The sequence below is a fragment of the Bos mutus genome, chromosome 2 (genome assembly GCF_027580195.1).
Source record: "Bos mutus isolate GX-2022 chromosome 2, NWIPB_WYAK_1.1, whole genome shotgun sequence".
NCBI classification, from domain to species: Eukaryota; Metazoa; Chordata; class Mammalia; order Artiodactyla; family Bovidae; genus Bos; species Bos mutus.
This window is the reverse complement of record NC_091618.1, coordinates 31,520,331-31,533,646: the sequence shown is the minus strand read 5'-3', so window position 1 is coordinate 31,533,646 and position 13,316 is coordinate 31,520,331. Positions and strand designations below refer to the sequence as shown.

Sequence of the window (13,316 nt, the reverse complement as noted above, 5' to 3'; positions counted from 1 at the left end):
CTCCGGGACTCTAGGGCTTCCCCCAGAGGCCCTGATTTGACTTTGCTCAAGAATAGCCTCTGAACATCATTCAGGAATGTGAATTGATGGCTGTATTCGTCAGGGAAACTAGCATCCGCTGGGCAATGTCTTTACACAGTCAAAGTTCGCGTCTCTCCCTCATGTCAGAGTCACACAGTGGTTAGACTTTTTCCCATCTTGTGGCTGTCCCAGGTGGGACTTGAAGCTCTCAGATCACTGAGACAGGGATGGAGAGAGATGTAAGAGTCATCAATTCCTTCCTCCTCACTGAGAGACCTCCTTCCTAATCACATGGTCCTGTGCTCACCTACCCAACTACTGCCCGCTCCTCTATGAGGGCCCACAGCCTTGTTTCTTACATGTCAGGGAACCTCAGGTCTGGTAGAAGCATTTCTTCTCCCACCATTTGGTTTCCTCCTCCAACTCCTGCCTAATAACACTATTCCTGTGACGTAGTCCCCTACTCGAAATTGTCAAAGCCAATGGTTAGAAATACAGATTCCAGGGCCCATGGCCTGGGACTCTGCATTTTCCCCACACCTGAGGCACTTCTTGGTGGCCACAGATATTTCAGGGCAATTGTAAAGTGTGCAACCCATGTCAATGTTACCCAGACTTCAGTCACTTACACTGTTTGACATATTCATACTATTATTTTCTTCATAGTTAACATTTTTCTCTAAATGTCTCATACTTTTACTTCAGTAAACTTATTTCTAAAGGAGACTTTTTGTCATTACCATAAGCAAAAAAATAAAAGCTATCAGTAACTATTAAAAGAAGACAAGTTGTGCTACATTCATACAATAGAATATTGTGTGTGTGTGTGTTCAGTCGTGTCTGATTCTTTGTGACCCTGTGGACGGTAGCCCACCAGGCTCCTCTATCCATGGCATTTCCCAGGCAAGAATACTGGAGTGGGTTGCCATTTCCTTCTCCAGGGGATCTTCCCAACCCAGGGATCAAACTCACACCTTCTGCATCGGCAGGAGGGTTCTTTACCACTGAGCCACCAGAGAAGCCTCCCCCGAAAAAAGAGTAGACACACACAAATGCAAGAGAAACAAGATTAACAGATTCTAGCTCGATGTTGCTGTGTGTCCAAAGGCTCTGAGTGTGGTACCTTCTCTCTTTGTTTACAGAGGAGATTGACAAGCATTAAAAAGACATGCAAGACATGTTATGAGATTTATGAAAATCTTTTCATGTTATGAAAATCTCCAGAGATTTTCTCCTGACATAATCATAAGATATGAGAACAAAATATCAAGAGAACAACATTCTCACTTGAGGATCCATGTTATTTACCATCATGTCTGTCTAGAGTATCTATCCCATCCCAGCTTTCAGAAATGCTAGTCTAGGGATGACCCTAAATGGAAAACACCTTGCTGTCACCTGAGCAGGTATTTCCACTGCCAGTTCCTCAACACGCTCCTCTCTGTGCACAGCCTATTCCTGGCATCTAGGGATTTCAGAGTCCAGAAAAGTGTCTTTCTGCACAGTTCCTGCCAACAGAGAGTGTTATTTAACAAAGATTGGTCGGGGACATGGTGATGATTGAGATGAGACACATATGTTAGAGGACTTCCCTGGTGATTCAGTGATTAAGAATCTGTCCTCCAATGCAGGGGACATGGGTTCAATCCCTGGTCAGGGAACTGAGATCCCACATGCTATGAAGCAACTTTGTGCTGCAACTGCTGAGCCAGTGTGCTCTAGAACCCATGCATCACAAATGGAGAGGCCTCACAATGCGATAGAGACCCAATGTGGCCAAAACAGAAAAAAGAAAGAAAAATATATTAGGACTGAGGGATCCAAGCAGGAGAGGATGGAGGTCCAGCTGAATCAGGAAACGCAAGATAAAAAGTCAGATGAACAGAGACATTGGATCTAAATGTGTGTCCTTGATGCTCAGGCATGAAAACAGCTGGGGCTTTCTGTAGTCAAAGCACAGCTTTAATCAGCGTGTCTGATTTTTTAAGGTTGTTGTGAGAGCAGGTGGTAGGAAAGACAGCAGTGTGGTCTGGGGGCCCCACTCTGGTCTCCAAGCTACATGGACAGAATCAGGTAAATATTGTTCTCACTTAACGAACAACTGCTGTGTGCCTAGAACTTTAATCATGCCCACTCCTTATGTGTTCAAGCTCAGCACTTTATTCCTGCTTTATAGATGATGAAATCTAGGTCCAGGGAGGTTAAACAAGTCACATAGCTGGGAAGGACCCCAACCGTGATTTAAATCCATGTCTTTCTGACTTGGAATCCCATGTTCTTCTCATCTTTGTACAATTGGATGAGAAAAGATCTGTTCTTGGTCAAGTGATCTCAAGCCAGGATAATGATCACTATGATTCCTAGAATAAGAATCATTGCTATTTGTGATTCTAGAATCAGAAAAGGAGGTTGGATGGGGTGGAATGGTTCATCCATTTCCCCCTCATTCAGCATTTTAACTTATATACACACATATATACACATATATGCCCATGTACACACAAGTGAATATGTCACTAGGAACCAAAGATAACACTGCTTGTCTGGAATGTGCTAGGAAGGAGGGGAAAGGATCAATATCAAATCCCTACTGTATGCAAGGGTTTCCCAGGTGGTGCTAGTGGTAAAGAACCCGCCTGCCAATGCAGTAGATGTAAGAGATGTGGGTTCGATCTCTGGGTGGGGAAGATCCCCCGAAGGAGGACATGGCAACCCACTCCAGTATTCTTGCCTGGAGAATCCCATGGACAGAGGAGCCTGGTGGGCTATGGTCCACAGGGTCACAAAGAGTCAGACCTGACTGAAGCAACTGACCATGCGTGCACTGTATGCAAAGCCCCATGTTAGACATCAGGGTGGTTTCAAGAGGCTTCTTTTGGAGAAACTGATGTTGCTTCTCTTCAACCACATCCAGATACCATGAAGGAAACTAATCTGATCTGTCCTCCTCAGCATCTCTGAGCACAGGCCCTGTAGATACCCTCATCAAAGCAATGAACTGGCTACAAGACTGGGTCTTATGTGTCTCCTACGTGGGTTTGGATCACAGAGCCTGTATTTGCAGAGCCCCCTTTTTTCTGACAATTTGCATCTATCTAGAACTCAGACAATAACTTCTGCAATTTCACCTGTCTTGTCATGCAACAGTCAGTCCTATGTCCACCCCATTTTACTTTTAACATGCACAGACGGCGGTATCAAAGATGGACTCTACGTAATACACACAGCATCTAAGTGACTATCTTACACATGATACTTCTTAGAGGGGGATGGTATACAGTTCGGCCCACACAGTATTCACTTGCCAGATCGTTTACATCCGGGCTCACTTCCAACTTGGCTTCCTTCCCAGCAAACAAGAAGCAGCTCGCTCATTCCCACACTCCTTTGAGGATCCCCTCCCCCTCAAACCAACCACCCTCCCCCAACTCACAAGCCACAGCTGGGCTTCTCCACATACCAGCTGGAAAAGAGAGCAGAGGGAGAGAGAGGGAGATATATTGATTTCCAGGATCTCTCATTTCTTCTTCCAGGCTTTTTTTGAAATCCATATTTCAGCTCTATGAATTCTCTGTATGGGGGCCTCAGCTAGAAGCCACACCCAATAAATTAGCCAACCCACCGCAAGCAGATGCAGGCTGGCAAGTGAAGAAGGATTACTCCAAAGTGAGCACCATGCAGAGAATCTACAGAGAGTTGAGGTGAGAATCACTCCAGCACTGTCAAGACACTGGCTAACTCCCCTCCTCCACTTCATGCTTTATTCATATGCATGCATGTGCACGTGTGTGCATGTGAATCACTGAGAGCTAAATCTGGAAAATAACCAGGGGCCCAATGGTGAGGTTTAAGCCTCCTTACATCATTTCCCAATAAAGCATTAGAGCTTTGTTGAGACCCCTCACCAAAGGGTCCTTGGAACTTCCAGCTAAAATAGGACCAGGACTGTCAAATCCAGCAACTGGGAAACAACAGTGGGGAAAAAATCTCCAATGGGAAAATGAAAATAGCTCACACGTGATTTGGGGGAAAGGTGGTGACAGGTGTGCTTCCCCTTTCCTGGGATGGTTCTGCATCCTAGGTCCATGATGGTGTCTGTTGCCTGCCATTCAGGAAATGCTCGCTCTCCTATTTTACATGCATGGAGCAAATTCAGGATTGCAGCCATCACATCCTCATCAGCACCTTAGAATTTCTACAAACACAGGACAGAGACTGTTCTTTGTGATCTTTGCTGAAGATACATTTTTACAGGCCATGTGCTATATAGACCCTGGAACTAGATATTCTGAAACTAGATGACCCTTTGAATTAGAAAAGGATGCAGACCCTTCTATTTCTGCTTAGATTAAAATCTCTCTGGACCCCAAGCAATCTCATAATGAATCCCAGGTCTCAAGCTCAAAGGGGATTTTGAGGGTCATTAGTTTCAGATGTCCACTTGAGCCCCCTTTCTAAGGCAGCCTATACTATCTTGGAGACAGCTTTGATAGAAAGTTCTTTCTAATATCAAAACCCAAGTTGGCTTCCCAGGAGATTCCACCACTGGCCAAGGCATTGCCATTTGTGATCACAGAGGACAACTCTGCCCCTTCTTGTGTGCAGCACATGGTCAGCCAGTGAATGTATTTTTCTCTTTTTTAGTCTCTTCTCCCCACTTCCCATACCTGTGGGGCTGCCCATTGCATAAGTTCTAAAGGCTCATTCATTTAGCAAATACTTATGGAGCATAAAGCCAGGAACTGGACTGATAAGCAAATCACAACCAAGTCACTGCTTCCAGGGCTCTTACAGTCCCTTTGCAATGCCTTCCTTAAACTCAGGCAAGGGGGCCCCTTGCTATAGAAGGCTCCACTCTTCCTTCTTCAGCTGCATGCTTTCCATAGCATAAGGAGCCTGCAGGGACCCGCAGCCCCTTTCTAGAACATGCTTTGATTACCTGAAGCCCTGGAATTCCTGCCTATTTAGCTATGAGCCTGCTCCCCAAACCTTCATGGTTCTCCTTCTTCAGGCTCAAAAGGAGAGAGACAAGAGGAAGCTCTTTGGAGGTGGTATAGATAGAGCTTGGACAAGCCAGTGCGTGTGTCACATGTGTATGTCCAAGGCTTGTCACTGTACAAGAAGGAGCCAGCAGTGGAAAGAGAATCTGAGCAGAGTGGCCTGTTGACCAAGGGCCTAGTGTCCCCATTTGCCTAGCACAGAATTCAGAGGACCCTAACAGTTTTGAATTCAGACCTGTTTTCCTTCTTGTTTTGAAGGTATATCCTTCCAGGACAGAATGATATAATGGACTTTGTTTAACAGTTTGTTAGCTGGTTTTATTACTTCTAAATATTTTGTCCTATGATATGTGAAAGGGTTTTTCCAATAGTCATGAATGGATGTGAGAGTTGGACTATAAAGAAAGCTGAATGCTGAAGAATTGATGCTTTTGAACTGTGGTGTTGGAGAAGACTCTTGAGAGTCCCTTGGACTGCAAGGAAATCAAACCAGTCCATCTTAAAGGCAATCTGTCCTGAATATTCATTGGAAGGACTGATGCTGAAGCTGAAACTCCAATTCTTTGGCCATCTGATGCGAAGAACTGACTCACTGGAAAAGACCCTGATGCTATGAAAGATTGAAGGCGGGAGGAGAAGGCGACAACAGAGGATGAGATGGTTGTATGGCATCACCGACTCAATGGACATGAGTTTGGGTAAGCTCTAAGAGTTGGTGATGGACAGGGAAGCCTGGCATGCTGCAGTCCATGGGGTTGCAAAGAGTCAGACATGACAGAGTGACTGAACTGAACTGCACTGATGATATGTGAGACCATATCCATGCTCTTGCCCTGTGGTCCATAAATGTTAGGTATGGGTCTATTCTTTGTGGATATAGATATTAATTAATCACACAAAGAAGTATAAAATTGAACCATGATGATAAGAAAAATAATATGCTATTTCTTCTCTCCTAAAATGCTCTATTTGATCTCCATTCCCAGAGTTCTCCTTGCATCTGGGGGTGCCCAGTTTCCATTGAACCCAGCAGCACCCTCTTCTCCTACTTTCTGAGATCCAAAAACATTGACTAAAATATTTCACATTACTCTGGCCCCTTCTGAACTTGGAGCTCCAGAGAAATAAATCCCAGGAAGAATAAGGGAGGCTGACCAAGACTAAATCCCTTCCAGACTTACTTATTTCTTGCTTTTCATTAGGTCCAAAACAGGTACCCCATCACCCGTCACCCCCTCTACTATGGTAGATTCCATCTTTGTACCCACTCCAGGAGCTCCACAGCTGACCCAGGCTGGGAGATGGTTTCACCTCTTTGTTAACGTATTCTTGTGTCTCACAACTCTTCTGCTTCCTGCTGTCTAAACTCAGCCTATTTCTTCTCACTTAGTCTGCAGCAGCATCAGAGAAACCTTCTCTGACTAATTGGAGAAAAGGTAGCAAATTCATCCACTTGTCTCTCTGAATAGGCACCCCACACTTTAGCTGCTTTTAAGCTTGCATCTCTTCCTTGCCCTGATATTACTGTAATTCACCTGCGACTCACTGTCTGTGTGTTCTTGATCTCAATCAGCCTCTGTGATGTCTGGGTTAGATTGTGAAACTCCCAGAGGGGGCAGGCCCACATCTGCCCTGTGTCTCCAGACCCTGCTCAGCAGAGCAGCAGGCAAAGGTGGGCACTTAATATAGACTTTTGATGATGGAAACAGAAGAGCAGCACTCTGTCTAGAGCATTGTGAGTGAGCAAGAAGCGAGCTGCCACCCAGATGGACCACAGCACAGCAGTTCTCCTGCCAGCCTGGAAGCTGGAACACACTTTTCCTTTTAAACCAAGTATGTGGGAAAGGGGACAATGTCTTATCTCTGAGATAACAAGAGCAACAAACACCGTGTCAGCACTGCTCTAACGGTGTTGACCAATCTGGTGCTCAGAACAACGTTTTGCATTTTGGGACTGTCATCATCAGGCCAGTTTTACAAATGAGAAACCTGAAGCACAGAGAATCTGTGCAAATTGTTCAGGCCTCAAACTGGGGCCATCTGGCTTCAGAGACCTCCGCTTACCCGCCACGGCACACTTCCTGGACATGAACTAGGGCAGCTTCAAGCACAAATGGAGAGCGAAGGGCTGCCAGCCAGGCTCTTGTCCCATGCTCTCATGGATCCTTGACTGACTGATCCCTGTCCCACCCAAATGACTGGCTATGGGGAGGAGTTGGCTACTCAGGCAGTTGTCCAGTGTGGAGCCAAGTTGGCCTTCAAAGCATTTGTTCACACCCCACCCCTCTCTCTCCTCCTGTCCTCTCTTCTGTTTCTCAAACATACTAGGTGTGTTCATTCCTGGGTCTTTGAACCTGCTGTCTCCTCTACCTGAATAACTCTTCTTCTAGACCTCTGTATGTGTCCCTGGGTCATTTGCATTACTTAGGTATCAGCTCAGATGGTATATTCTTAGGGCAGCTGCTCACAATCTGTCTGTGTAATGTAGCTCCCAAGCCCTCCCCCTCCTTCTTGTCTAACTCATTTTCCTGTTTTGCCTTCATCACAGCACTCAACACCATCTGAAATCACTTTATCACTTTTTTTGTCTGCTAGTTTACTTGTCTATTTCTGCATCTTCACTTGAGCATTAGCTTCAGGAGACCAGAGATCTCATCTGTGTTGTTCTCTCCTGGAAACCCAGGGTCTGAAACAATATCTGGCATGCTGTAGGTGCCCAACAAACATTTGTTAAATATATGCATGTGTGAATGAATAAATACCAAGTCCTTTAGAGATATATATGAATTTGGAACTTGTTGGATCCTTCAGTTGCCTGCCCCTCACCACATACATTTTAAGCCTTTGGCAGGAAGAGACCAGGTTTTCAGCTTTGGCATCCTTTTAGCCCCTGGAGTAGTGGCAAGTGACCGAGGAGCTGTTCAGTTCCTTTGTCTGGTCAGAGGAAAGACCAAGACATTCAGCTACTGAGATTGCAGACTGTCTGCATTAGCTGCAAGTCCACGTGTGAACAATTGCTGGACAGCTCCCTCCCTGAACAGAAAACAAAATACTGAAATCTCAGCTTTTCACTTTCTGCCTGTGTCTGACTTCTCTTTCTTCTTTCTCTAGAGAGTTTTCCCCATCTCCTCCCCTTTGTCTCCCTTCCTCACTGAAATCCTGTGAAGAAAAACAAGCAAAAAGTGGGAAAATGTGTTCACATCTAACACATGCGACTCTTGTTTCTAGTATAACACAACCCCATTAAAATCTCCTGGCTCCTGCCCAAATAAAGCAAAACCTCAAAACATAATAATCATATGCAGAGGGTGCCTGATTTGATCCAGACTTAGTATCCACACTATCTCCCATCCCTCTCACATAATAATAGAGCTCATTTCTTTATTGGGGCTAGCTTTTTTTTTTCACTCCATGCTTTATTTGTGACACACTATAAAAATAACAAACAAGAAAGGAAAGCTCCTAACCTTCAACCAGACCTTATGTCACTTAAGGGTATTTCACAGTATTCCTAAGAATTTTTTTTTAAACAAAATATTGCTTTACCATAAGCAAAATATATGTCATTATATATTAATCCCTTTCAAGTCATTTTCAGGCTCATTATCTTCTGGATCCTCTCAACATACTTATAAGGAAATGTGGGGAATAGAAAAAGGTTCTTTTAAATCACAGAAGTTGGAAAAGGGACCCTGGGGAATAAAGAAATTGAAGGAGTTCACACAGCAGATAGATACCATCCAGAACAGGTTCCAAGCCCTGTTGTTTGCTAGAGACAAGCATATTCTTGCCAGAAGCCACACTCCCAGTGCCCCTGTGACATTCAGACCTGAACCAGGCATACGGGAGAAGAAATAAGTCTCTCTCTCTCTCTCTTTATTTTTTGAGAAGACGGGGCTTCTAATGGGGACAGATGCTGACTGGGAGCAGCCCAAAGTGAAACACACTTCCTGCTCTCAGCTGTGCCACTCCTCCTTGTGTCTGCACTGAATGCCCAGCCCTGGAAGAGGGGCACTGAGCAGGCACCTGGACCTTCCTGCTGAACAGGAGTCTTTGGCTCTAGGCTGCAGTCCAGTTGGGACTTTTTGGCAATCCTAGTCAAAAAAGGGCTTCCCTGGTGGCTCAGGTGCTAAAGAATCTGCCTGCAATGCAAGAAACCTGGGTTCAATTCCCAGGGTAGGGAAGATCCCCTGGAGAAGGGAATGGCAACCCACTCCAGTCACAAAAGGAGGAACCCTGCCCTCAGCCTCTCAGAGACATTTATTCACACTGAGATCAACATCACTTCCTCTCATAATGCCTGGGCCATGGCCCCAGTCATTTTCTGTCCTGAAGTGCCCTGCTCATTCCAGGCAAACACGAGATGAATGAAAATGTCCGCGAAGCCTGTCTCTCAAAGACAAAGCCTTCAACAGAAACTAGAGGGTGCAGCAGCATGTCATCCTAGTACACCATCACTTGTAGGAGCACCCAGAAGCCTGACCCCCACTTTAGGGAAGCTGGTGAAGAAGGGGCTGATGTGTGACCATATAGCCCTGCCCAGGGTGCAACTGAATGTTCCTTCTCCAGCATCACTAAGTCAGATTTTCAGGTGAACCTTTCTTATCTGGGATTCTGTGGGCCAGAACTGTGTTGCCACAATTTATGATTCCAGAAGAATGTGCACATATTCTCCAGCACTGCAGACACTAGATTGAAAATGGGGCTAGAAGGGGTGGTGTGAGTATGTCTTTGAAAATCTGAATGTGTCAGGGTAGGGAGACCCCTTGGCCTTGGGAAGACTCTGGTCCATAAGGTACTTGGCATCTCTGTCCGGATGGGGAGAGTTTAAGGGACTTTCAAGTTCATGTGCTTTCAGACCTGCCAAGGGGAATAATTATGATCAGACTCCCTATTTCCTTCTCCACTTTCCTTAAACTCCCTCTCACCCTATTTACCTAACACTTTCAACCTAGAAAAACTTGAGTCTGACAAGAAGTGTATTAGCAAACTGTATAATCTTCACAAACTTACAAACCCTCTCCATTTCCTCCTCAGTAACTAAAACACACTGCCAAGGATGTCAATATAATATGGGAGGGGATCATCTCAAAGGGAAGAAACAGATGTAGGCTGTTAAGGACAAGATCTCCATACACTATCAGAAAGAGGGAAGAAGTTTGAATCTGGAACTGAAGACAGTCTGGGGAAATGTCACTAACGACAAATCAGATACAAGGATATCTTGGCAACAAGCATGAATGTACCACCAAGTTCCTTCATTTCATCCCTTCCAACTTCCAAATCTTCCCCTCTGAGGATGCTTATGGAATTTTGGGATGGAATCGAACATATGGAAGGAAAATGCAAAACAGGCTCCACCAGGCACCAGAAACCTCTTGGGAAAATTTAACCACATGAAACATCACTGGGGATCCCTTAAAGCTTACAGTCCTCCTGCTAGAGACAGCATAGGGCAAGTAGGTGAGTAGGAAAAGGGGAGAAGGGTCTCACCTGTTCCGGCCCCTGGAAGCAGATGCGGCAGAGTGGGGTCCTCATGCCACTGTCCAGGCTGCTTCCCAGTGAGTAGCGATCCTCAGCCTTCCCTTTACAGAAGTCATCTGATGAGGCACTGCTGAGCAGCGAGACAGGTGGCTCTGTGGCTGGGCCACCCCAGTCATCTTCCACAGAAGGTGGCAAAGGCGGTGGAGGTGGCAGGGGAGGGGTCTCCCTGCTCACCCCTTCTCGAGGGCCCCTCCAGCCTGCCCACCCCCCGGCACCCAGAGCCGGAAGGGTGTTGTTGTTGGCCGCCAAACCAGGGGGCTGGGGTTCTCCGTGCATGGGCAGGGGCGCTGGAGGGGGGCGCCGCAGGAGGAAAACCTTCAGGTCATTGAAGAGCATACGGCAGCGGCACTTGAGTAGACCCTGGTGGCGCAACATCTGGGGAGCTGGGGTGCACAATCCACAGCAGTACCAGGCACAGCAGCACCACCACCACCAGAGCAGCCCACTCAGGGGCATCAGCATGTGCCCAGTGGAAGCAGAGGGCCCGGTAGGGGCAGGTAGAGTCTTTGCGGAGGATGGGATGGTCTGGGGGGTCCACAGTGTATCTGTGTTATGATGGAGGGAGTCTTCGTTCTTGCTGGCTCCTCTTATATCCCCTCCAAGTAGCAAATAAATGACTCCCAGGACTGGCAACTGAGAGTCACTGGTCCTGAACTCTACCTGGACAGCCCAAAAAATCGTCTTGCCCCTCCTACCTCTACCCAAACCTTAGGCTTTCAGCATGTCTCCCTCTTTGCTTTTGACCTGGTTGCACTGGTACAGGCAGGGGGATAGAAAAAAAAGTTGAGGATGGGCTGTTAGGGCCTTGAGATCAAAGTCTGACTGTTAGAAAGTTCCCTGGGAAGAGGCTTATTGGGTTTTTCTCAAATTCCCAGGGAGTGGGAAATTTCTTCATATAAAAGGGTGAGGAAGGTTACTGAGCTGGGCTTAGAGCAAACTAGCTCAGTGAAGAATTGAGGACTGCATGTGCTAGAGAGAAAAGAGAGTTTCCCTTAGGTAGCAGGAGGTTGGTTTTGAGGGCCTGGGGGAGGTGAGGAGGGGAAGAGAGGAGGTTGGGAGAAGTTTCAATTCTCCTGGGCAGAAAACTGGGGCAATTAACCTCCAGAAGCACCAGAGTTGTTTTTAAGAGAGCAGTGGGTGGTGGGGAAGGGATCCAGGTGATACTGGGCAAGGGGCTTGTGCTTTGCCTCTGCAGCGGAAGGGCTGCACAGAAGAGGGGAAAGCCAATTAGGAGAAGAGAGGTGGGAAAATCAGGGACTGGGGACGGGGAAAAGAAAGGGAAAAACAGAAAAGATCGTTTAACCCTTGCAGAGCCACCTCCTTCCTGAGCGTTAAGATCCTGGCTAGAGGAAGGGTGTGTGTTTGGGGAGTGGGAGGCAGTGAAGCAGAGATAAGGGGTAGAGAAGAGGGGCGTGCGTGTGGGAGAGAACTAGGGGGAGTAGTTACATGATCAGAACCCCCTGCCCAGCCCTGTGGCAGTCTGTAAACCCTCGGCCCCCTTCCCTGGCTCCATCAAAGGTCCCTTGGGGCGAGGGGCAAGGGGCGGTAGAAGGGCAGGTCCGGGCGGGTGAGTGGCCTCGCCTTCTCGGGTTGCTCCTCTGGGCCGCTGTCGCCCTCCTTCTCTCTTTCCGGATCTGCCCGCGGCCACCGATGCTGCTGTGGCGGCGGCGGTGACTGCTTGTCGGTGGCGTCCCGGTGTCTCCGGGGCGGGGGCCGCTCCGGCTCGTCCTCTGGCTGCAGCTCGCCGTCCGACGCGGCCAAGACTCCCGGCTTCATGATCCTCCGCCTCCTCCTCCTTCCCGGGGGGCCAGCTCTGAGCCCCCGAGCCCAGGCAGCGCTGCCATGCAACCAGAGGCGAGGCAGGCGTCGGGGTGGGGGCGGCTGGGGAGTGAGGAGTAAGGGTAATAAAAAATGAAATAATACTAATGAAATAAGAATAATTCGGTTCTCAAATAATCAGGAAAGAGCGCTTCTAGAGGGGTGGGGGCGGAGAAGGGCGGCTGCCGGGTCTTCACGGCAGCTCTGCCCCTGCTACCCCCACCAAGGGCGGCCTCGGTCGGCTCTCTGCGCGCCCCCCCTCCCAACCCCTCCCTCCTCTCCGCTGCCTCTAGCTGGCTGGGCTCGCTGTTGCTACCTCTCTTCGTAGAAGCAACGAGGTAAGGCTTGTTTGCAGTACCAGCTAAGGGTGGGGAGGGGGGAACGAAGCAGCGTGGCCGAGGTGGGAGGTAGCCAGCACTTGACTCCGGCTGGGTCCTCGCGACTCCCCAAAAACCATGTATAAATATATCTCTTTGAAAAGGCGAGAGGAAGCAAATCAGATTCCAGGCTGCTGCCAGGTGTTGTCTCGTCTTCCGCCGTTGCTCAGCACCCGCCCGCCGCGACTGCTGCCCCCCTGGCTCAGTTCCCAAAGGGGTGGTGCTGGAAGGGAGGTGGCAGGCGGTGAGCTGACCGTCCGAGGTCTGGAAGCAAGGTTCCTGGAGCAGAGAATCGGCTCTCAGCTCTCTCCACCGCCGCTGCTGCATTCAGCACCCTAGGCGAGTGGACAGCTCCCACCCAGACCCAGAGCGTCACGCAAGTGGGGGCCTGACGCAGACGCCGGGGAGGGATTGAGGAGGGAAAGAGACTAGAGGGAGAAGGAGAGAGGGGAGAAGGGAAGCACTGTTCGAGGGAAGGGGATGGGGAGGGACCAGGCGAAAAGGAAGGAAGGAGAAGGAGGGATTTAGGAAGGAAAGGAGGAGGGAGCAAAGTGGT

At 48.1% G+C, this 13,316-nt stretch overlaps 1 protein-coding gene across 1 annotated transcript in view; it reads right to left on the bottom strand.

Moving 5' to 3' along the window:
- The window catches only part of MARCHF4 (membrane associated ring-CH-type finger 4), a 113,573-nt gene extending 102,546 nt beyond the window's left edge, over positions 1-11,027 (bottom strand). Inside the window, exon 1 of the mRNA XM_005896175.2 lies at positions 10,515-11,027. Within this exon, the coding sequence (XP_005896237.1) occupies positions 10,515-11,027 (513 nt within the window). The remainder of the gene's footprint in view (positions 1-10,514) is intronic.
- Between the last annotated feature and the right edge of the window lie 2,289 nt (positions 11,028-13,316).